This window comes from Galleria mellonella, unplaced genomic scaffold, assembly GCF_026898425.1.
Source record: "Galleria mellonella isolate WM207_F2 unplaced genomic scaffold, CSIRO_AGI_GalMel_v1 utg38, whole genome shotgun sequence".
Classification (NCBI taxonomy): Eukaryota; Metazoa; Arthropoda; class Insecta; order Lepidoptera; family Pyralidae; genus Galleria; species Galleria mellonella.
In genome coordinates, this window is record NW_026442090.1 from 9,770,001 (window position 1) to 9,796,004 (window position 26,004).

Consider the following 26,004-nt stretch of genomic DNA (forward strand, 5'->3'; position numbering starts at 1 on the left):
TAGTGAGTAATAGGCTTTGCTCAGTAAATATGATTTAACAGATGTTTTGAATTTATTTAAGGGTAATTCCAACATATCCTTTGGTATCTTATTGTAAATTTTTATACCTATTCCCATAAAAGACCTATTAACTTTTTCTAAACGATACTTGGGGACAGCAAGTTTGTCTTTAAATCTAGTATTAATATTATGAATATTGCTGTTTTTTGGAAATAAGTCAAGATTTTTATGAACATATAGGATATTTGAATATATAAATTGAGAAGCAACGGTGAGAATATTTGCCTCTTTGAATTTCTCTCTTAATGAGTCACGACTCTTCATACAGTAGATCGCTCGAACGGCACGTTTTTGTAATATGAATATATTTTTAATATCTGCCGCTTTTCCCCATAGTAATATTCCATAAGAGAGTAAACTATGAAAATAACTAAAATAGACTAATCTAGCAGTATCAGTATCAGTGTACTGTCTAACTTTACGCACGGCATAATGAGTCTTTCATTTATAATGAGTCTTTCAATTGTTATACTGTCAATTACACACGTTTAAAAAAAAATCCCCATAATTTTTTTGTTCTTGTGTTCGTTCAGGATGATTTGTGGCCACATGTCCTGCTATTATGACTAAAATAATAATTGAATATTAAAAGTTAAAAATATGATACATGCAAAGATACAGTCAAGTTAACGATCTTCTTTTTTGATGTCGGTTAAACGTCTAAATAAATGTATGCGTGTAAACACTGTTACATGAATGTCTTTCGAGGAGCCAATTTATTTAATAGGAGCTCCATTAAAGTAGTCCATAGGTACTGGGTGACAGATATTCTATTAATTTGTTTTGTTTCGATCAATAACTTGTTTGTATAATGTTGGTATTTATTATTAGCCGATCTGGTATATATTGTTTTGCCCCTACCGCCATTTACGGATCCAAATAGTTTTTATGAAAAAAAGAAAAATAAATATTTTCTGAATTGGTCCAGGTATTCTGGAGTGAACTTAGTAATATTTCTCATAATTCTATCATTTAAAATATAGTATAAACATATTTGGAAAATTCTTTTCTTATCTGAAAGGATATACTTACAGATCGATACCATATTATCAAAATCGGTTTAGTAGTTTAGTTTTTAAATCAAATTATCTATAATATATTTGCCATATTTGAATTTGTTTTTTTTTTTGTGTAACTCAATTTATTGTCTATGCACTGGTCTACTTTGCGGTGTAATGCAGAAATTTTATATTACTGGGCTGTTATTATTTGCTGATGAAATAAGAAATAAGAGATCAGAGACAATTAAAGTGATATGTCTCTTGATTTTATTATACATAAGTTGAATGTTCTCACAGAGACATGTCATGCCCTCGCATATTTCTGTAATTTTACATACAAGTAGTATGTAAAATTACAGTAATATAAAAATAGAAAGAGGCCCTTGATACTTGGATGCCTTTGTCTAACCTTGCGGGATATAATATATAGGTACTTAAATAGAGAGATAGATATAGAATTTAAATGATATTTTTGTTTTGTTGAATGTTAGGTCTTGTATGGTCGCTTCGGCCTTGCGACTTGGAAGTTCGACTATTACGAGATTCAAGGAACGTATACAATAATTTAGCAAATGAAGTCGAGGACTATTCGGGGTGGATCAACAATGGTGGAATGTTTATTTCGCGAAGTAAGGTAACAACTATAGTTAATATATTATTCATATAATGTGTTAATATATGTTTTGATTAGATGAATGTCAGATAGTGGAAGGACATATACCTACACTAACAATTCACCTGATTACAGATTCGTACTCAAGAATACATGAGGTTACACACTCTGGGAAATGCTATGGGTATCGCGAGTGAAGTTTTGGATCCTTACGATGCACAGAAAAAAGTTCCTATTTTGGATCCTTCTGTATTTCAAATGGCATTGTATGTATCGGAAGATGGTACTATAGACCCGGCAATGGCATGCAGTGCACTCCTCAAAGTTGCCACACGCAATGGCGCCAAGGTAACGTTTGAATATTGTAAATAAACTTAGATACAGAAATACTTTGATTTATGCTATCCCGATTTATGAAATGCAATAATTTATGCAATTTTCAAATCTAGTCGTTTTGATTGTTTGAACGTCAAACACCTCTATAGTTCTCTTACAATGTTGTTAAGTTAATATGCATATTTGAACATACCCTGCGAAATAGATACATAGACATGCATAAACAATTATACCTCGACTTACGCGATTTCTCAGTTCTACCTATCGCGCAAGTACGAGGTATTATTGTATTTTATTTTAACCCTAAAGCACAACAAAAATGTTTATCGATTGAGATATATTATTTTATGGTATTAAATATGTAATACAAGGAAATCCTATTAACATGAATGTGAAACTGCGTAAAGATGTTTGTATGTTTGTTAGGTCCTCGATTTTAATAAAATTTGTTACATGTGTATGTTATATTCTAACTTAATATATAATACTTTATATAATTATTCACATTATACATAGAAAAGCCGCATGTAACAGAATTACATAATATGCCAAATTTTGTGATGACTGGTTTATCTGTTCCCGGCACAAAGAGATTTGAAAATATTATTATTACCTACTCGAGTACTACCCACAAGTGGTCATTAATGAGCGGGTAATGTTATTAAATGGATGGTAATGGAATGGTAACCCCGCCTGCACTATGATCATACGCTGGCGAAGCACCGGTGAGAGATAATAGGTAAGGATGAAAGCAGGTCAGTTGGCCCATTGTAACGAATTCAGCAAGAATTAACTACGATGGTTTCCAGGGGAAACCGCGTGAAGGTCGATCGGTTGGGGTATATTATTACCAAGCTATTTCCTTCTTGGGCGGGTAGTGTTTGCGTGATTAAGGCGCGATAATCACCTTACATGATAGTAGGAAAGGATAATCAAATTACTATCTTTGCTAAGCGTCATCTGTGAAGTCAACTTCACCATTATTTCACGCAACTAAATTGTTCTTTATATAAAGTTTTACTGATATACATTAATTTTATAAAAAGGTCATTATTATTTTAGGTATATGAAGATCGTCCCGTCATAGATATACATTACACTCACAACTTGCTTGGGAATAAAGAAGTGACTGCTGTACACACTGACAAAGGGATTATTAAAACGAAATGTGTCATTAATTGTGGAGGTAATTAAGCGATTTACAGATAATACTAATTATAAAATAATCGAGTTTTGTCTATTTTTATTTGTATTTCTTAGGTATTATAGATAATAATTTATTTTGTTTTTCTGTACGTTACGTCTTTTTTATTTACGTTACGATTGTTTACAACAATATATAGTTTTTAACGAGTTATTTACGTACAATGACATCATAATTTTACAAAAATTAGAGTTACTTTTATGAATTCTCCATCGACCAAGACATTTTTTCCTTGTAAAAAAATATTAATACATTTCTTCTGTTAGGCAAAAATGAATCCTATGAAAATAAACGTAGAGATTAGTTAATTAAATTATCTTGTCATATTAAAGACTTATTGTGCAAACCACATCGTCTGTGACGATTTTGTAGTAAAAAATAATTTGGAAAATGTTCTGGCCCGAGCTGAATTGCTCAAGCTAATAAGTAATATCAAGATCGATGGCGGTGTAATGAATAATTGTCTTTTTTTATGGGTGAAAATGCAATGGTAATTTCGCCTGCGCTACCAGTATACGCTGGTGCGACACCAGTCAGTTAGTCTATCGTGATGAATAACACAAGAATTAATCATGATGTTTTTCGAGCGAAACCACGAGGTGGTCAACTTCATAGAATATATTACTAGCAATGACTTCAGTAATATACTATATTTGTACACTTGTAATCTACATAAGTGCGATGATACATGCCATGTTACTATTAAGCTGCTTAATCAAAACTATAGAATTCATACAATATGGATTTGAATTTGAAAGGCAATCGTGACAAATGACTTTATTTTGAAACGCTTTGCAATAAATAGAATGTATCTATTCGACCAGGCTCAATAGATTAGAACAATCAATGTATCCATTCACTAGCTTGTACAAAAACAAATGATCCTGTATGAAATCCAGAATTTTACGTCTGATTGTCCATACTACTCGTAATTAAGTGGTAGTGAATAAAATAAAACCCATCAGATTGAATTTGTAATGATTTTTGTCAATATATACATGCATAAACATGCATCCTACATATATATTAGATGGAAAAATGTAACCCTCAAAAGCTCTACCATTAATATTTGGATCCACATTTCTCAATATATTCCAATCAATACACCATGACAGATAACATCATGTTAAAAAAAGTTATAAAATGTTTAAAGTAAATATAGACACAAGAATTTTTTTTTTTAATAAAGGTAAGTACTATTTTCTATTCCAAATAATTATCATTATAGGTGCTTGGGGTCCCCGTGTCGCGAGGTTCGCTGGGGTACCATCATTGCCACTTGTGCCATTCAAACACGCGTATGTAGTGTGTGATGCAATCCCAGAGATACGCGGTTGTCCCAACATCCGGGACCATGACGTGAATCTGTACTTGAAGATGCAGGGTGAGACTTGCAGTATTGGAGGGTATGAAGGAAACCCGCATATGTTGGACCAGGTATGAATAATTAACTGAATTTTAAAAGACAGGTACACTATAATTTTTATACTGGTATTTTGTAATAGCGACCCGTCCTAACTTCACATGGATATTTTATTATTTTTCATCCATTACAAACAAGACAAAAATCAAATAAATTTTCTCGTTATTAGTTTAACTAGTTTTATTATTGTGAAACTGTATTTATCGGGTTGGTTCTATCAAGGTCAATGTCAAGGTATCAGACCTTGACTTTGCGATTTATCGACACTGATATCAGTTAAAGCCTAATGTCTTGATTTTAACCTCGAGGGAATCAATTATCAGGAATCAAGAATGGCAACGTATAAGGTGAATCACGCCACCAATATACTGTTTTTTTTTAATGAGTAAAAAAGGCATGGTAACCCCGCCTGCGGTATCGGTATACACTGGCGGGGTACCGGTGAAAGGTGATAAATGAGGATGAAAAGGCAGGTCAGTTAGCCCATCGTGACGAATTCAACGATAAATTTGTCACGATATTTCCCAGGGGGAACTGTGTGAAGGTCGACCTGATAGGGTATATTGATAGCAATGGGGACTAACCTTCCAGTACTAACAATTTATTCCCCCTAATATACTTTGTTATATCCATGGTACTGTTCATGTCTATGCCATGCTTTGCTATGGTTACTACTTTCTATCAGGTGGGCCGTCCGCGTGATTGCCATTCTAAGTTCCAAAAAAATCTATGGATGGAATTCATGAGAAATGAAGCAAGAGGTACTCATATTTAAGATTACGTATTATAGAAAATTAATGCTGTATTATTTTATGAAAATAGTGTTTCGACCAACCACTTCGAAATGTTAACATTTGGATCTGGTATAGAGATGCTTCTTCGTAGGTCATGTTACGTTTAGATATAATAATAACACAATGCTTATACTTGTTGTTGTTATTAATAAATATATATAATAGATAATTATATACATATATTTATTAATCATATTAACATTTAGTAGGTAATTGTTGTCATACTCTGCCTTCATGTCAAAATATATTACAAATACAGCTTATCGCTTTTATGCTTATTTGCAGTAAACTATTAACGTGGGAATAATTATAAATGAACACAATTAGTAAGAATTTTTAGTAATTTATTGTGGCAAATACCTTCCCGTGACACACTTATGATTTAGGACTTTGAGTTTTATGTTCCACCTGGATTTCTGCCATGAAGCAGCTGCTCTTGCATGGCTGTGTTTTAGTTTGAAGGGTCATCATATGGTAGTGAAATTATAAAGGCATAACAATATAGTCTTTAGGAATAGCAACACGTAACGGGTACTTACTACTTTCCTTCAAGTGGAACATTACTTATTTGTTATAATATAGTGTTATAAAAAATAATTCGGAATTAATCATGCAACTAATATAACGTTTGTCTTTGTCCTAAAGGTTCCCGATAACTTACAATTCCATCTGTACGAGTTAGATTGGGATGTATTCGGGGTGCATATGACCAGCGCCACCACCCTCTGCCCGAAGCTGGGTAAAATTGGTATAAAGAGCACAGTATGTGGACCGGAATCTTTCACGCCAGACCATAAGCCACTTTTGGGAGAGGATCCCAATATCTTTGGTACGTAATACAATTCAAGTCAAATTCACGAGCAATATTTATGGGCAGATTCTTACGTCAATTTGCTTAATATAGCACACGGGGGAAGGGGATTGTTAGTAATAGAAACTAAGGGTCCAATTGCCTCCTGGAAACCGTCGTGCTGAATTCTAAGTGTATCATCACGATGGGCTGACTGACCTGTCTTTTCATCCTCACTTATCATTTCTCACTGGTGCCCCGCCGGTGTATACCGTTAGCACGGGCGGGGTTTACCATTTCATTGTCATCCATTAAAAAAATATGGGTGCAGGTATGGGCCGCAAATATGTGCTCTTTGCCCGAGCGTACAGCAGTGGCATGCTGCCATCGCGTTATTAACTTAGGACCAAAGGCCCAAACCTATACTATGACATATTATTTCAGCCGTTAACTGTCCACTGCTGAACATAAGTCTTTTCCATATGGGGAGTTTTGTTAGTAGTTGCCACGCTTGGCACGCGGGGTGACAACCGCAGTTAGGTTTTTACAGATGTTTTAAGAGGGACGCTGCTGCCCATCCCTCCACCATAAACTCCCTTAGTCGCCCCTTACGACACCCATGGGAAAGGAAGGGGTGGCCCATTCTAAGTCGGGGCACACACGGCATACGATAACATAGCAGTACTTAAAATATAGCGCAGATTAGAAGTGTATAAAAATAAAAAAAAAGTAACGATTTGACGAAGACGGAACACAAATAAAGTGATTAGAAGCATTACAACTTCTAAGAACAAAGAATTTCAATTTTATAATAGATTTATTGTCTCAGAAAAGTTTTTTATATATATAATATTTGTATGATGTATAGCTGAATATGATAAAAGTTTATTTACCAGTGTCATCTTGTTGTACCATATTCTAACAAATAAATTTATTATTATTATTACACCAACGAGAATTTATTTACTAATAATTAAAATTTGTAACAGTTCATAACTAATAAAAACTTTAAGTGAGAATATGGTTGTGAACGCTCGTGCAGATTAGTGTTAGTGATTAACTGCACTAGTAATATTAAAATTTTGCCGAACCGTATTATTTCCATAGAATAATGGAATGCAATCTGCATAAATGGATTGGATATATGTGTATGTATATATGTATATATTTAGATATCTATGATACATTTTTTATAATGTTATGTTTAAAATATCAAAGCCTTGTTAATAATAATTTAGAAAATAATTAACTTATTGTTTTTATAAATAAACAAGATCAAAACAACATTTTTTTATAAATCAATCCAGGTTTTACACTTTTCTACAATGGTAACACCTAACGTCATTCACACTTTCTCAATCTACCTACATTATAAAAAAAACTAACATTGGTCATTGCTCATGCATACTCGTACGTTCAGTTGACAAATGAACAAGTTGTAAATACTTTTATTTTTTCTGAGAGTTCAGTGTTATTTAAAAAAAAAGTAAGTTTATTTAAACTTTTGTTTAAATATCGCCCTTTTAGTTATGGTGAGTATTTATACATTTATTCATAATATATAAATAATTTTGTAATAATAATTAATTTTGTTGAAGCGCGTAATTTTTTATTAATGTTTCTGTTTAATTTAGGATTCACCAAAAACAACGTCCAAAAGGGTTGCTAATTTGACAATCTATGAAAGGACTGTATTGACTCGATTAATAAAAAGATACCCACAGGTTCAATCAAAATTACGAGACAAATTATCTGCTAATAAAAAAAAGGAAGTATGGAATTTAATTGCTGCGAAATTTAATTCGTACCCTAATGTACACAAGGTATTTACTCATTTTTCTATTTTATCATCTAATCTTTATATGTATATTGAATATAAATAATCTCATGTACGGTATGCAATTATAAATGTACCTAGTAGTAACCGGCCCTCTGAGTATCCATTGACAGTTATTTAAACTCACTTGCTGATATTTTAATATTATCATCATCATTATATTAGCCTTTAACTGACCACTGTTGATCATAAAAATTATTGTAAATTACTTTACTGGTATTGAAAATACATCACACATCTAGATAGATTTCAGTCCACTTTAAATTAGTTTATGAAATAAGTAACTTTTCTTTTACAATGTGAACACATTATCATGAACAACCTATTAATGGCTCACAACTAGCTTTGGAATTTATCATGAGCCATAAGTGACAATAAGTATAGATAACTAATAAAATATATTGCAGAGGGACATAATTACATTAAGAAAAGCATGGAATATTATGAAGAATTGTACAAGAAAAGCTGGAGCGAGTAAACATTGTAACGAACGCACTGGAGGAAGCTCACCTTTATCACCAATAGATGGCACAACTAATGTTGTGGAAGAGGTACTTATTTATATTTATATTATGTTGAACCACTTTGAAGTACTCTATTAGTTTCTTATTCAAAGAAAATGCTTTTAGTATTGTGTTAGCCTTGTACTTTTATAACTGGATACTTTAAATAATAAATATGTTTTATGCGCCTGTGACATTATATGTGTACATGTACATTTAATATGTGTCTTATGGGGGAAAGGGATTGTTAGTAATGGAGACTGAGAATCCTATTGCTAGCAGTATACTCCTCGCGGTTCTCCCTGGAAATTATCATGGTTAATTCCTGATGAATTCATCATGATGGTCCAACTGGCCTGTTTTCATTCTCATCTATCATCCTTCACTGGTGCTCCGCCAGCGTATCCCGTTAGCGCAGGCGGGATTACTATACCATTTTCACCCATAAAAAAAAAATGTGTTTTATATGTGGTTATTAACAATATTTCTCGTGTATGTGTGTTTTAGGATGCTCCTGTTGTTATAAACGAAATTAAAAATTCTTTTGATAGCGATGGAATAATTTTAAACACAGCTGTAAAAAGTCAAGACAGTGATTCTATTGATGCAGATATTAAAGGTAGTCATTTTATAATGTAAACCTCTACTAAGGCAGAATTTTTAGAAATTCCATCAACCAAATATTTTTAAATTGAATCAAATTGCTAACTAGCAGAAACCGCTACTTATATGGTATATATGAATAAGTTATGTGATGAGTATATGATATCAACAAAGGAATGTAATGTTTTAGTTACGTAATATACCGTTAACTTTATATAATATTTTAATACATATAAATAAAATTGTTGTTTTAGATAATTTAGAAACCAGTCTTTCTGTTACTGAGCAGAAATATAGATTAGAATTACAGATGTTAAGAATAAAAAAAAGATCTGCTAAATTTGAAGAAGAAATAAACAAAACACTTTTAGAAAAAGCTAAAATAGAGTTAGAGGGAATAAAAACAAAGATGACTGAAGACAAAAATTTTAATAACGAAAATAGAGACGACATAGACGATTTTAGAATACAGCTTCGATTAGAAGAACTTCAATATAAAAGAAAATTATATGAATATCAGTTGCAATCAGTTGCGAAGGAAGTGGAAATAAAAAACGAAACTTTAAATCAGTTAAGAGGTATGTTATATATAATATTAAAATGAAATTATTTTTGTAAATTATCCAATATGTTGTGTTATATTAGATTCCTTTCTAAACTATAATTTGGATCTGTGATTATAATGGATGCTCAAAATCGAAACTTTTAGACCACCTTTGGATGAATATTATTCATTTTTTAATATTTATAGATGAAAAAATATTAGTTGCTATGGTTTGTAGGCGGGTTAGAAACCGCTGGTAGGCTTCGGTGCTGTTTTAAGAGGGATGCTGCTATTAATCCATTAACTATTAGGTTTTCTTAGTCGTTTAGTTAGTTTAGTTAAGCGTTGAAATCTTCTTTCAATACTATATATTGAGTATTAGAGGGATGAATGGCTATTGAAATGTTCTCATACAGTGCATCCCTCTCATCATCGGAGTGTGTCACGGTCGATGCATGTACTTACCTTTACTTTCAGCGAATACCTATTGGTAATTCTGAATACCAGGTAATTCACCCTTGCCGACACTCGATCTTTAAGGAAGACTTTGTACAAAAGTCGATTGCTTGGGTACCTCTGTCCCATTCGTGTTTCAACCGTTAAGCAGTTGTGTTTGCATGTCTGTGTTTCGGTTTGAAAGGTGGGATATGGAGTGAATTTACAGGGTACAGAGGAATAACACCTCAGGAATGGCAACGCATGGGGGGTATCATGGGCGAAACAGTATATTCTGTTATTTTCATGCTACTGCTCATGTCTATAGGCGACGGTTACCACTTTCCATCAGGTGGGTCGTCAGCTTGTTTGCCATTCTAAGTTGTATAAAAAAAAAATTTACGAGAGAATTGCGAACGATGAACCCGATACCACCATGAGACGGATGGTCGCCCTATCGGTGGTAAAACAAGTACCTGATTCAAAGATGATCATATCTTTCCCATGTTTTCGGACTTCAGATAATCCTATAATATAGCAGTGTAACTTGTTCACCTCTTCTTCCATCTTCGTAATTTTCTCATCGGTTCTCAAAGTTCGTACATTATATGTTGCTAAGTCGAGTCGTTTTTGTTGGTAGCCGGAGGGTGCTAAGAATTTCTGCCGGAGATTCTTAGCGTCCCTTATTCCACCGTTACCATGACTGCTATCTTGGTCAGGAATAGCGGAGCCGCCGGAGACTGGGAACCCTTTCTTTTTGGTGTTTACCATTGAGGGGTTTTACCAGTAGGTACCACGCTTAGCAAGCGGCTTGACAACCGCAGTTAGGATTTGGTGATGTTATTTATATATATAGTAATATTTATACTAGTATCTATCCCTCTAGCATAACTTCCCTTAGTCACCTTTTACCACACCTACGGGAAAAGAAGCAGTGGTCGATACTATGCTGATACCATATTGAAATATCCCATATTGTTGCTTAACAAGGTTCCTTGTTTTTATACTGGCTTTATTATAATGGTAATACCGAGTAACTTTTTGTTTTTCAGATGGGCGCTTAAATTGGCAGAATTTTTTTAATACCTCCTAAAATAATTAAATTATACATACATATCTGTCACGCCTGTGCCCCATTAGGGTAGGCAGAAACAATGAAACGCTAAATGCTTCAATTCTAACAAACCTTTTTGCTTTCTTCTCTTCTTTCTCATCTTTTTCTATACGCTCGCTAAATTAATATATTACTATGATTTCTTTTAAAATAAATTATTTGTAACATTATCCTTTCTTTTATTTGCTTGAACATGTTTTTACTACCTACAAAATTACTATATATTTTGGATTGTTTACTTTCAAGGGATAAGCACTGTCCCTCAACGGATAAGATGTTTCATCTTTGTTTCTAAGTCCTCCAAAACCGCATAAAATTACATTTAAAAACATATTAATAAATAATATAATGAACTTTTCCTTTATATGTAGGTAAACACAGAATAACAGTAATTTAAGTGTTAGGGAAACATCGTCTTTTGAACTTAAGGCGACTCCTATCTTTTTTTTATGTAAATGATATGAAATGTATGATGATAGGCGAGCGTCAGGTCAGTTGGTCCATAGTGACAAAGTCATTGGAATTTAACTCCAGTGGTTTTCAGTGGGGATTGCGTGGAAATTAACTTAACTAAATATATACTCTTTATTGTTTCCCCCAAAAGATTAGGTATATTAATTTTACTATTGAGATGTTGAGGTTTTACATTACTACACAAAAAATAATGGTTTCAGTTTAATGTTTCTGTTAATTTCACTATAATTTCTAAACCCCTCAATAGATTTTGATGTACCTATACCAAATTGTTAGAGTGCTAACATTTACCCGAGTGAACTTAATTTTTTTTTGAAATTGTTATTTTGGCGGGTATTTTAAAGAGTAAAATTCACTTGTATCCTAATTCATATGACGTAACAACGAAAAAGCAACGGGTTACAAATAGTATATATATATATATATATATTTTTAGGTCTGTATCATAATTGTGGCTACAATTCGGCGGGTATGATGTTTTCTGCTGGTTGCGGCATTCAAATGGCTGAGTGGGTCATCTCCGGAAGGTGGGTACATAACCTGGATTTAAGTCCAAATCACGATAACTTTCAGTAGTTATCATTATCGTCATTTCAGCTATTATTCGTCCACTGCAGGGCATAAGCCTCCCCCATAGACTGCCACAAAGAACGGTCCTAAGCCACCTGCATCCACTGACTCCCTGCCATGCATTTCAGGTCGTCACTCCATTTAGTGGGGGGTCGTCCTACACTGCGTTTACCCGTACAGGATCGAGTACTTAGTTTTGTAGTGATTAAATTCAGAGTTCAGTCCAAGGCTGCTGACATGGGCTATTTGGAAGAAAAATATAAAATTGGCTTAAATCTAAATGTTATTATGTCAGACTACCACTAAATAAGTACCACTACTGGACTATGTTACACAGCGCCATCTAGACCCTAAATAATACAGTGTACATATTACTTAATTTCTTATGATTTAGAGTATTCTATTGTGAGATTAATTTCAATGCACGTGAAGCGATTTTCTTTCCGTTATGCACGCTTTGATAGCTAGTATTCTTGATCGAACCCCAGACTTTAATCAGAAATTGTAATAATAAAGTTAATTTTGTATCATTACTGACTGCTTGACGTACAATCTATTTATACGTCAAGCAATGTTAATAATGATAATTATTATTGCGCAATTATATGCTGTTAAAAATACCAAATAAATAAAAATAAGTGTACACAAACTACCTAATATAATATATAGAGGTAGTTGACACGGCATGATGAGGCTATTTATTATCTTACATAGAAACAAGGAGATGGTATTTTTTTCTCATTAATATTTTATCTTTGTTATTAGTAAATATACTATTTTTCTATCAATATGAATGTTTTTATCATGTTTACACTAAACAGAAATAAGGAGAAAACATAGGGTCAGAATTTCTTAATTTTACGTTTAATTGTGCATTGTTTTTTTTTAACTTGAGAGACTCTTTGAACTTTTTCGTATTAGAAATCCTTAATCATAATTTTTCCAGAGCAAATTAGACTTTATCGAAACTACTACGATGGCCTTGTACCGTCATCACACAAAGCTTCTCTATCCAGTGGTTGCGAGTTCGATACCCACTTGTTTTATTTACAAAATAAAATTTCCATCAGTTATCATTGGGTTCATGATATAATCATAGCCGAGTTTAAATTCGGATGGGATTGTGTCATATGACCAGTAATTCAGTGGTATTTGTTTATTCGATTGCAACTACTATTTTTTTAAAGACTTCTATTTCGTTTTTATTGTAATTTATAGTAATTTTATTAATAGTAATAAAAATTGCTTAGGTACATAATTTCTGTACGTTAATATTGAGACTCGTAGATTTATTCTCTCATAATTTCTTGCCGTATTTATTTCCATACAATACTCAAGCTCTCTTAGGTTATCTGTATAACGTCTATCTCTACACTTTATTTTCATGATGTGACGTCATAGCTGTTAAAATGAATGCTTTATTTTGTTTTTGTATTATTACAACCTACAATATATTTGGTAAACAATCGATATTATATAATCTTGAATGGGTATATTAAAATAGTTTAATATTGTGTTATATGTGATGTAATTTAATTTTGTATTACTTTTTTCTTTCCCTTACGTTCACTTAGGCGCTATTATTTTTCGATCCATTGCTCTGTTTCAAAATATTTCAAGGCTACATGTTTTTACGCCGCTTAGAATGGTAAAAAAGCTGACTATCAAACGATGGAAAGTGCTAACTGTTCGCATATAGTACCATCAAGCACCATGCTTGCATGTCATTTTGAGGTGAGGAATTCTGGGGTGGGCTTGTCTCTCCATCCTTCCCAAATATGTCTATGCCCACAGGCCTCAATACAACATGTTCACATTTGACATCCGTCGCTTCACGCCTGGTCAGCTATCGCGCGCCCATTGGTGCCGTGAAAGCAGTCATGAAGCATACGTGCGGAATTACGGTATAGTGTTCCCGCACGACGAGCGTCTAGCAGGCCGAGATGCTAGTCATGACGCCTTGCACCAGGAACTGGTGGATGATGGCGCGGTCATGCAAGCTAGGGCAGGGTGGGAGAGGCCAGGTTTCTTCATGCCGGGAGAGAAGGTATGCCGTATTATATTATATTGCCATATATTCTTCATGCCGAAATATACATTGTTTTTTTTTTCGTTTAAGAGATGAAGAATTTTTTATACTACTTGGTATGGCAAACAAGCTATCGGCCCATCTCATGGAAAGTGGTATATACATACATGAACGCCGTCTATGGATATATCGTATACCATGGGCATATCTATAATAGCACCATGGACATAATAGAGTCTACTGCGTTGCCCATGATAACCTTCATGCGTTGTCATTCCTGAGGACTATGGTGTGATAAGTCGTTTTTAGGAGTCGTTTGGCGCGAAATAATATTGATTACAATTATTTTGTTTTATTTAAAATTGTTTTAATTTATTTAATTAGACTAACCAGTGATATGGACTTTTGAAATATAACACAGTGGCGGTGTTACTGTACATGTTTAAATTGAGTAAAATATTGCTATAGTTTCTGAAAACAGTCAGAGGGGAAGAACTATAATTGAAGTAATTATGGATTATAGATACTTAATAAACAAATATTCACATTTTGCATATACATTAAACATTGCTGGGTTCGAATATATATCATAGGTTGTAGTAAGAATCTTCATGTAAGTGGTACTATCAGCATCATAGAGTATGCTAAGATGTCCATAGTTATATCTATACCACTTTCCATTAGCTTGTTTGCTATTCCAAGTTATAAAAAATATATTGTAATCCCCGCGTATTAATGTACCTGCATTATAATTTTTCAGATAAGAGTTCAGCAATATGATTGGGGCGGCACCCACGACTACCCCAGGAACGTAGATCAACGGTACGAGGAGGTCCTCAAAGGAGACTACACGTTTGGTTTCTCTGAGCATCACGATCTTGTATGTGAAATTGTTCTACTTCTTTAAATATTTATTTCTAACCAACAAACAATTTTCTATTAACTTTCTGGGATTGGAAAAAGTTAGTAACAAATTAAATTAATCTGAGTATGACGGTAGGCTTGCCGTCTGTCACGTTGGATTTAAATACGCTTGTCGAAATGTAGCTATGTCCATACAACTGTAACCGTCGTCAAAAGATTTTGACTACCCTACCAGGGATTAATAAATGGACTTGAATGGACTAATAATTTAAATTACCCTTCTGCTGTGTGTTAGTCTGTATTGACACAAATTTATATTTATAATTGTAAAATTAACTTTTGTTTGAAAAAGCAACATGTGTGTTTCTTGCGCGTTCTTCTTAGCTGAAATTGTATTTTGAATGTATAGTAGAATAAAAAAAAGTATTTAAAAATGTTTATAATTAGGTTTATTTGATATAATTTGAAAAATTGCTATTATAATTATATATGAACTTTGCAAATCCTATAACGTAATGATAGTGGGTATTGTTTATACGTTTATTATATTTGTACTGTAACATATAACGTGCAACAAATGTAAAGGAATTTTTACATCTTACTAAAATAATAATATTATAACTAGATAATGATAATGTTTGTTCCGTCATCACACGAAAACTTAGTAGTTTTCAGTCAGCTGTAGTCAGCAAAAGTGGTCGTGGTTTTCACAGTTGTATTCTAGAAGATGTAATTTATAATTTAGTGCAGGAGTTTCTAAATTCCTAACATAACTGAACGCCCAACAAATACCTTTTATTTATTGGAACCTCATATCAAATGATTACAAATTAAAAACACTGTAATTTAAATAAGAACAATAGCTTTTGTTAGAAACATTTTAAAAGTATAGCACTTTATAGTTTCCTTTAACTTTCAATGTGAAGAATAAAAATGTTTCACTGTATAAATAATTTAGTGAAATACTGGTGACTTTTTTACGGAACCCACTTTTGGAATCGCTGATCTAGTGTATATTCAATTTTAATACGCCATCTAGAAGTAATCTATTTAATTGTTTTTTTTTTAATCCTGAATGGCACACATACGAAGTAGCAGACAAAAAGCTAGTGGCTAATAAAAGAGTTATAAGTAATGTATATTATTATTTCAATTTCTATTACAATCAGGAGCATATATTTATTTATTTAATAAAAAGAGTCTGAATCAAAAATGTCCTTTTTAAACATATATGACAAAGAGTATGGTAATATAAATGGTATTTTGCTTATCGTGCTTCTTTCTTATTTATCGATGTTACTGAAATATGTTTGCCCATATCGCATCTCATTATTTGTTTAAATTTATATGGTGACAATGAATCAAGTTATTGTTATACATTGATAATTAATAATTTATAATATTATATTATATAAAATGTAATTATTACCTCTAAATTCATTCTTAAAGAGTTAAATTAAAGTATAAATTTTTTTACAGATAGGAAAAGAAGCCTTAAGCTGCAGAAATGCTGCCGCTCTTTTCAATTTATCGTACTATGGAAAATTTTATTTGACTGGTCCCGATGCACAACGTACCGCTAATTTGGCATTCACTGCTGACCTTTCTAAAGATTATGAAAGGTATTTTGATTTTATTAGATTAAATTAAGATATTTGATGAGATCAAAAAAAGAATACATAATCAAAGACTAAAATTGGCACAGAAAATGGAAAGAATTCGCGCAATCAATTTATGCACTCATGTCTGACCAAATTATTGGTATTTATCATATTTATTGTCCAATACCTAAAGAATACTGGTGAATTTTATATTGAAAACACATTATATTCATTAGACATGTACATTTAGCTTTGTATATTACAAAAAACGACTGCCCGGCGAAAAACTGACTATTTTTAAAAAGTTATAACCAGTGTCACTCGAGATGATATAAGTATTCTGACGGTATTCCATACATTTAAATTAGTTCAAGCATTTATAAGTTATGGAAACAAATAAATTCACATACATGCATTCCAAAAACAATACACCCGTTTTTGGCCATTAATGTTTTTTATAAAGTTTATATATATATATATATATATATATATATATATATATATATATATATATATATATATATATATATGGTTAATATATATATATATATATATATTTTATATATATAAATAATATTTCTAATCAACTGACATGTATAATTTTTCAATTATATACATTAATTATACGTTTTTGTAGATTTGTAAAATATATCACTCGAGACTCAACTTATTATCATCATCATCAGCCATTCAACTATCCATTGCTTAACATATATCTTCCCATATTTTGCCAGTAGTTGCCACGCTTGGCAGACGGGTTCACTACCGCAGTTAGCCTTTAATGAGGTTTTAAGAGGATCTCTCGATCATTAACTTTACTTACTTACTTTTTTTTGTAATTTAATTGATAATTTTTGTACGGTAAAGTTATTTTTGATGCTTATGCCACCAAACTTTGATATATAACCTGTTAATTAAAAATATTCATATGATATCAAAGATGATCACTATGCATTGGAGATAAAGAACATTCTTTTTTATTAATGTAATCAACCTTCCAGTTTGTATTTATTTTTCTTACATATTACTTATTTTCAGAGTGGTGTATTCTTTGCTGTTGAACGAGAAGGGGGGTGTTGAAGCCGATGTAACTGTTAGTATTCTGGATGGGGGAAGTGGACAGTTGCATGAACCAATTTTTAAGGTACTTATAAAAATATACTTATCAATAACTGTTAGTAATCGTATAGCGATGCCGCCCTCTGGTAGTTAGAATTTTCAAACCTTGATGTCTTTTTCTAAATACGAAATGAACGATATTTTTTACAAGATCTAAATATTAATTTGAAAATTTCTAGAATTAATTAAAATACGATCCGATTCTAAGAATTGTTAGTAATGGCGACTTGAGTTCTCTTTGCTAGTGATATGTAAGGTTGACCTTCACGCAGTTCCTTAGGAAACCACCGCGATTTGTTCTTATAACGCTTCACCAAAATGGGTCAACTGACCTTACTTTATCCTTGCGTTTCATCCTCTACTAGTGTCCCGTTATTATATACAATAGCAACATTATAAACAATACAAACAATTCTTTTTTTGTGGGTGATAAGTAATAAACATCTATTCGCTTTTGTCATAATAATTAATATAATTGAAAATTAACTTGAACTTACAGAATACTTGTATATTTTGCAGGGCCGCGGTTACTATGTTGTAACTAGTGGTTTTAACGCTAACCACACTCTAGCTCATTTGCGACGAATCATACAGACGCACAAATTGCGTGCGACCATCACAGATGTCTCGAAACAGCTCTGTATATTGAGTGTACAAGGACCAGACAGGTATTGTATTAACCGATTTCCAAATAGAAGATGTTCACGTAAAACCTAAACACACTAAACGATTACCAGAGTGAGAGTTTGTACATAAGTCCTTTGATTAGGTACCTCTGTCCCATTTCTGTTTCTACCATGAAACAGTCGTGTTTGCATGGCTGTGTTTTGGTTTGAAAGGTGGAGATATGACAGTGAATTTACAGGGTACAGAGGAATAGCACTTTAGTTCTCAGGAATGGCAACGCATGGGGGTATCATGGGCGAAACAGTATACTCTGTTATGTCTATGGTACTGCTCACGTCTATAGACAACGGTTACCACTTTCCATCAGATGGGCCGTCAGCTTGTTTGCCATTCTAAATTGCCTAAAAAAACTTGAATGACAAACGTGACTAACACCATCTTAGTTAATTATGCACGGGCTAAATGACCATGTCATTTTAGACATAGTACATTTAAGTAAACCAAACCCAGTAAAATAAGCGCTTTGTAATCCCGGGTAGATTACTGGGCTACTCCTTCCTTTCCCTTGGGTGTCGTAAAAGGTAACTAAGTGAATTTAATGATCTAGGAACGGGCAGCATCGTCCCTTTTTAAAAATCACAAAGGCCTAACTGCTGTTGCCAACCTGCCTGCCAAGCTTGATAACTACTGGCAAAACTTCTTAATAGAGGAAGCTTATGTACAGTAATGTTAACGGCTGATAGGATGATACAAATAAATAATAATAATGTATTTACCTTACAGTCAACGCATTTTGCAACGTTACACCGGTGCGGGCCTATCAAACGACGCTTTCCCTGTGAATACGCACCGTAGTATCCAGTTCCATAAAGCACCATTCAGCGTAGACAATAAGGTCTACACTTGCAGAGCTCTGCGAGTGGGCTGGTCGGGCGAGTTGGGCTGGGAATTACATATACCGTCGTCACATGCGATCCAAATTTACAAGGCCCTGAAAACTGCTAAAGGTCTACAGAACGCTGGTTGGAGGGCGTTGACTTCGCTTAGCGCCGAGAAAGGTTAATTTTTATGCTATGCACTAAATTTAAAATAGATTCACAATTCAGTATGAAATACTAGCTGTTATATGTGGCTAAGTATATGGCGATCGATCAGGATAAAAAAAGCAGTCCGTTATTCTCTATCCCATATAGTAGATAAATAGTAAATGTAATGACGATTGCTTGAGCCGTTAAGATACTAAGAGCTGACAAACAAATTTATGTTTAAATATAAACTACTACTTCCTAAAAAACTGGTAACAGATTTTTTTAAACAACCTTCTTTTTTCGCTTTATTCCATTCTTTTGCTTTTTAATTGTACTTTTTGCTTCAGTCATAGGTATTTTTCTGTTTTATTTTCTTTTATCTGCTATATAACACATGTTTTAGTAGTAAATTCACCGCCTACATAATTTTCTGCTTGCCTCATGGTTCTTGTAAAGAACGCCATTAGGTGTTAAGTCCGACGTATGTACACTTACATATATTATATTATTGTGTTTAAATAAATAAATAAATATTGGTAGGGATTCTTTTTAACTACAATACATTTGTTTTCGTTTAATTATTTTTGCTATTATTAGAAGTTTATATTATCTATAGTTTTATTTGTAGTTGGGAATGTATGCGAATCTTTATCTGCATAGGTATTATAATATAAAAACTCATTAACGACTAGGAAAGAGCCATAAAAGAGCCATGTGTTTGGTATATATAAGGTTTTATTTCGAGTACTGGTACATTTTACTTCTTTAGTCACCTTCGGCATCTAGTGGATAAAAACAAGGACAATACCCTATTACTACACGGATAGTATGGACGTACAGATTCAATTGAATTTCAGGATATCACTTGTGGAATGCCGATCTGAGAACAGATGATAATCCTATAGAGGCCAACTTGGGTTTCACGTGTCGTGAAAATGGCGAATATATTGGCAACGAACATGTTGCAAAAGCGAGAAGTAATGGTGTGTCCAAAAAATACGCATATTTCACACTCGACGATAAGGTACAGTATTTACAGAAATTATAAATTCTTTCCTCTATGCTTACTCCATATGGGAATTGGCTTAATAGACTTACTTTATATATTTACAAATTAACTCATGTTTTTTACTTCCGCATATAAGCAAAAGTCATAATAGTGACTATAGTTATACCATTTGTTAAACATATTAGCATAATACATAACATATTAAAAAAGGAAGCAGTAGGGTTAGGCAGAAACCACAAATAATAAAATTTATTAAGTCTCCAATTTGTTTAAAGGATAGTTAAAATTACGGATATCGGAAATTTATCTAAATTTTTGTACTTTGTTTATAGGTTGCTATATACGGCCAAGAAGCGGTATTCAGGAATGGCGAGCCTGTTGGTCACCTAAGGAGAGGAGATTATGCGTATTATCTTGATAAACCTATAGGAATTGCATATATCACAAATAAAGGTTTAGAGGTAACTGGAAAGTACTTAACAGATGGAAATTATGAAATCGAAGTCATGGGAACAAAATATAGAGCAAATCTTCATTTGAAATCACCGTTTGATCCTACTGGCCAGAGGATACTTGGGAATTACGGGGAGCAAGGAATGGATGAAAATATATATGAACCACATGCCGGACAGAATGAAAGGTCTGGAGGTAGTGAATAAATAGCCATTTAATGTGATCTCAATAAATAATTTTATTTTATTAACGTATGATTTTATTATTCTATGACCTTGAACCTTTAACATTTGAACCGCCGAAATGAATATGCATAGACTGAATAACAGTTAGAGATTGATAACTAATAGGGAAGGTAATAATAATAGTACTTAACTCAATCATTAAATGTAGCCAGTCGCACGTATGTGAATGGTAGTAGAATAAAATAAAATTATTAACTGTCCAGTCAAAAGTAAATATTATTTACATTTTTAATTGCAAATTGAAGATTGTGCGCTGCTTAGCATAATTATTTCATCTTAGATTTCATATAAGTATAATAATTCAAATATTATACTTACATGAAATCAATATTTAAATAAAGAAATATTTTTATAAAGCCTAAATTTTAGTAATATGATTTGAGCCAGATTATTACGTATAGGAGGGCTTTTAAGACCTATATTTAAAACTGTATGATTGTCATAAAGAATGGTGCATTGTTTATGCCTATCTTAAAACTTAAAATTTTTATTTAAGATTATAACAAAATGATTATTATAAAGACCAGTATAAATGATTTTAGTATAATTACATCAGAACGACTTTACATAACGGGATCATTATGTTCATAATATAATAATTCCGTTATATTACTATTCTCTTTGACAATAGTTGTGCTAAACTATTAAATATAAATAATTATTTTGAGATATTTAAATTTAGGGATTGGTTTATAATTTCAAAACTGCGGACCGTATGATCATAAATTAAGAATAGTACTTGTTGCAGATCCCTATCTGTGGCAATGTTATTTAAATACTGTCATCTTTGACAGCTTTTCATACAGTCACTGTCACTTTAATTAAAATCGAATTTCACTTACTATAGTATTTTTATTCTGTGAAGAAACTACAACAACTTATTTTATATTTGTTATTTACATATTGCAGAATAAATTTACATCCTTTTTTTATTTCTTCTTTATTTATTTAATTTCAATCAAAATCTCTAGTTCAAATTGGGTATAATTATACTAATCAACTCTACAATTTTAAAATAAAGATACCTATTGGAAATTTGGAATAAAATTTACAATATTATGTTTGCTTTGCACAAGGCCTTACAGGACTAAATAATCTTGCTCACATTTTATAAAATATCATAACAGTGCAAAAAGAAGTAATAATGTCAGTGACATTACATACGGACGTTGGAGATATAAAAATTGAATTATTTTGTGAGCAGTGTCCTAAAGCTTGTGAAAATTTCTTGGCTCTATGTGCAAGTGACTATTATAACGGTTGCATATTTCATAGAAATATAAAGGTATATTAAATTCAATTTTGTTTATTATATATTAAATTCATTTTGTTACTACATACTAGTTTATGTTATAGAAATGTTTTCGCACAAAAGTAGTTTGAATAGTCTAATAACTGATGGCTCAGTTAAATTAAAAATAGTAATTCTCTCCTCATTAAAGTTTTTTTTTTCTAGGGTTTTATAGTACAAACTGGTGATCCTACAGGTACAGGCAAAGGAGGTACATCTATTTGGGGTAGAAAGTTTGAAGATGAATTCAAAGAAGAATTAAAGGTAATAATAAACATAATGTTCTATATTTATGGCTAGTCAAAAAAATACTCTGACTGATTTGTATTTTTATAATAGGTATTTCAATTAACATTTCCAGTATATATACTAATATTGTAAATGTGAGAATTTGTACAGATGTTTGTATCTCAATGACACTTTATTAACTAAACAGATTTGAATGTATTGGTTTATGGGTTGCTTATATCTTGATATTTTATATCTATGCTTCATATGGTTATAATGCTGCAATACATATATATTAATTGGAAATTTTGTAAATGTGTATTGTTTGCTCCGGATTGAAAAATAAGTTAGTTTTAATGCTGCTAAGAAAAAGCTGAAAAAATGAATTTGGTAGGTGACAGTAGCACCAGGTAGCAGTAATATTTAACAATGTTCTTTCACATTGATTTCTCAAACTGCTCAACAGATTTTAATTAAATTTTGTAAATTTGTATTGTTTATTTCAACTTGAGATAGGATAATTTCTACCACAAATTAATGTGGTAGGCAGCAGTAAGAACCAAAACAATGTTTTCTAGGACAAGCTAGTATTTTATTTATTTTCACATGGGGTTCATTGTTGGAGTGAAAATATTGAGTGTCAAAATTATCTTTGCTAAACATCTCTTGCTTCATCCACTCTATCTCTAAAATTAGAATTTAAATTATAAATTATTTGAGTTTAAATTCGGTAATTAATTATAATATATAATTAATCTTTATTAAAATCTAATATATATTTTATATTTAAAGCATAATGCGAGAGGAATTATCAGCATGGCAAATAATGGTCCAAATACAAATGGAAGCCAGTTTTTCTTTACATATGGAGAACAACCTCATTTAGATCTGAAATACACAATATTTGGAAGGTAAGGCATACAATTGAATACATATGTATTTAAATTAATGCTTATATTAGTTTTCACTTTGCATTAATTAGTCATATGCTGCATGCTACGGACTGATATACAATGCTGTGAAAAGTGTGGTCATGGTCTTTGAGAGCAGAGGCAAAAACTCAATAGGCTTTCCAGATATTAAACTTAAGGGTATAGCGCTGAAGAGGGTGTATAAATTTAAATATTTAGGACATCAATTGGCCTCGGATCTCAAAGATGATGATGACATTGAACGGGAGCGGAGGGCGCTGGCGGTGAGGGCGAATATGATAGCACGCAGGTTTGCACGGTGCTCTAGACAAGTTAAAATTACGTTATTTAGATCACATTGCACATCTTTCTATGCATGCAACCTGTGGGCTGTATATACTCAAAAATCCTACAGCGACCTCCGTATCCAATATAATAACGCGTTCAGGGTGTTGATGGGGCTGCCACGATTCTGCAGCGCGTCAGGGATGTTCGCTGAGCATCGTGTAGATTGTTTTTATGCCACGATGCGAAAAAGGTGTGCATCCCTGGTGCGCAGAGTACGTGCCAGCACCAACAGCATCCTGAGTATGATAGCAAGCAGGCTGGACTGTGTGTATGTTAATCACTGCTGCGCAATTTCCAATGGAATTGTGCAGCGGTGATTATCTGTATACTACTTAATATATTGTATGTGTGTATGTGTGTATATGTGTATTGTGTATGTAAATTTACTAACATTAGTTTTTTAAGAATATTGTTACTAATAAATATTTAATGGACCAAAAAGTCTGAAATAAAAATTATTATTATTATTATTATTAAAATAGTAATAATTCAAAGGACATATTTTTAATGTTCTTATAATTGTAAGAATTTAAGTTGTAATAGTAGCAATAGAAACAAAACAATATTTTTTTGAGGATTTTGTTGTCTGTGTGTAATAATTCAAAGGACATATTTTTAATGTTCTTATAATTGTAAGAATTTAAGTTGTAATAGTAGCAATAGAAACAAAACAATATTTTTTTTCTGTGTGTTTGTTCTGCCATTGTTGTTTTCATTGTTGTATTCTTGAAGGTCTAACTTGAAAACTGGTGTGTATTTTATCATCACATACTATCTAAAATGGATTACTATTTTATTGGTTTTTCTACTTTCGAAATCTATGCCTATAATTCATCTGATTTTCGTTTTTTCTTTGTGGTCCCAGCCCCCAGAATAGGTCACCCTTTCCTGTGGTGGTGGGTAGGGCGAAAGATGGGCAGCAGTGTCCCTTTTAGAACATCTTCAAAGCTTAACTGTGGTTGCCAATCCGCTAATTCACACGATTGATCCTTTTAGGCCATTGATTTACTAAAAATCTAAAGAATTTTTAACTCCCTTTTTAGATCTGTCTATGAGTAAGAACATCATAAGAATTGCAAAATGTGTAAATCAAGTTTCTTTTTTTTGTATACAAATAACCAACTTTCTTAGAGTTGGATATAAGTAATGAAAGTTTTGGTAATTGAATGGTCATATGATAACTCAGTTTATGGCCACAATATTATACAATGAAATCTTAGACGATGCTTGCGTCATTTTATATATATCATTATTATTTACACTCAGTTCATAATAAAATAACAATTTTTACAAATAATATGTTATTATTCCTTTATTTCAGAATAATCGATGGGTTTGAAGCTTTAGACGATTTAGAAAAGATGCCAGTGAATCCCAAAACTTTTAGGCCCCTTACAGAAGCAAGAATAACATCAACAACAATACATGCAAATCCTTTAGCCGGTTGAATGTTATGAGAACTGTTTGTAATAATAAAGAAAATACAATTAATTGTTATGAACATTTGTGTTATAATTTGGTATTATTTAGTTTATCAACAATTGAATATTAAACCCCATTTTAAGTACTTTTTAAAATTCTTTACCGTTAACAAACTATATTAATCCAAGTGACAGTAGTAGGCCCAATTCTTACTACGTATTTTTTAATGGATGACAATGGAATGGTGACCCCGCCAGCGCTAACGGTATACGCTGGCAAAGCACCAGTGAGGGATGATAGGTGAGAATAAAAAAGCAGGTCATCCCATCATAATGAATACATCTGGAATTCACCACGACGGCTTTCAGGGTAAGTGTAGGGTAGGGTAGGTGTTCATACCATTCTCTAACGGTTCAACTAAAATTTTGTTAGTATATATTATATATTTGTTCTAAATTAGAGAGAGTAGAATTATTATAGACTTTAGCAGCCTTATTGCTGGCAACATATTGTCATGTCGACCTCCAA

The 26,004-nt window shown here is 32.4% G+C and overlaps 3 protein-coding genes across 3 annotated transcripts in view; all 3 read left to right on the forward strand.

Moving 5' to 3' along the window:
* LOC113522951 (sarcosine dehydrogenase, mitochondrial) overlaps positions 1–21,281 on the forward strand; it is a 24,964-nt gene extending 3,683 nt beyond the window's left edge. Inside the window, exons 3-16 of the mRNA XM_052897804.1 lie at positions 1,553–1,695; positions 1,810–2,022; positions 3,073–3,196; positions 4,443–4,651; positions 6,077–6,260; positions 12,168–12,258; positions 14,096–14,348; positions 15,091–15,210; positions 16,674–16,816; positions 17,834–17,939; positions 18,434–18,582; positions 19,325–19,599; positions 20,427–20,593; positions 20,911–21,281. Coding sequence (XP_052753764.1) covers positions 1,553–1,695; positions 1,810–2,022; positions 3,073–3,196; positions 4,443–4,651; positions 6,077–6,260; positions 12,168–12,258; positions 14,096–14,348; positions 15,091–15,210; positions 16,674–16,816; positions 17,834–17,939; positions 18,434–18,582; positions 19,325–19,599; positions 20,427–20,593; positions 20,911–21,237 — 2,504 coding nt within the window. The 3' untranslated portion in view covers positions 21,238–21,281. The remainder of the gene's footprint in view (positions 1–1,552; positions 1,696–1,809; positions 2,023–3,072; positions 3,197–4,442; positions 4,652–6,076; positions 6,261–12,167; positions 12,259–14,095; positions 14,349–15,090; positions 15,211–16,673; positions 16,817–17,833; positions 17,940–18,433; positions 18,583–19,324; positions 19,600–20,426; positions 20,594–20,910) is intronic.
* Positions 6,272–11,427, forward strand: LOC113517179 (uncharacterized). Its single transcript, XM_052897806.1, has 6 exons — positions 6,272–7,753; positions 7,856–8,044; positions 8,466–8,609; positions 9,069–9,180; positions 9,419–9,742; positions 11,196–11,427. Exons 1-6 carry the CDS (start codon positions 7,751–7,753, stop codon positions 11,234–11,236), a joined length of 813 nt encoding a protein of 270 aa, XP_052753766.1. The 5' UTR covers positions 6,272–7,750; the 3' UTR covers positions 11,237–11,427.
* An 816-nt stretch (positions 21,282–22,097) lies between the features above and the next one.
* On the forward strand, positions 22,098–25,555 carry LOC113522726 (peptidyl-prolyl cis-trans isomerase-like 3). Its single transcript, XM_026908518.2, has 4 exons — positions 22,098–22,561; positions 22,733–22,831; positions 23,588–23,706; positions 25,376–25,555. The coding sequence occupies exons 1-4, from the start codon at positions 22,421–22,423 to the stop codon at positions 25,500–25,502; spliced, it is 486 nt and encodes a 161-aa protein (XP_026764319.1). The 5' UTR covers positions 22,098–22,420; the 3' UTR covers positions 25,503–25,555.
* The last annotated feature ends 449 nt before the right edge of the window (positions 25,556–26,004 follow it).

Excerpts from the sequence above, each read along its gene's own strand:
- LOC113517179 (XM_052897806.1), top strand. Across the intron at positions 8,610-9,068 it reads CAACTAATGTTGTGGAAGAG|GATGCTCCTGTTGTTATAAA; the intron begins GTACTTATTTAT and ends TGTGTGTTTTAG. Across the intron at positions 9,743-11,195 it reads AACTTTAAATCAGTTAAGAG|ATGGGCGCTTAAATTGGCAG; the intron begins GTATGTTATATA and ends TTTGTTTTTCAG.
- LOC113522726 (XM_026908518.2), top strand. The coding sequence starts at position 22,421 with ATGTCAGTGACATTACATACGGACGTTGGAGATATAAAAATTGAATTA. Across the intron at positions 22,562-22,732 it reads TATTTCATAGAAATATAAAG|GGTTTTATAGTACAAACTGG; the intron begins GTATATTAAATT and ends TTTTTTTTCTAG. Across the intron at positions 22,832-23,587 it reads AATTCAAAGAAGAATTAAAG|CATAATGCGAGAGGAATTAT; the intron begins GTAATAATAAAC and ends TTATATTTAAAG.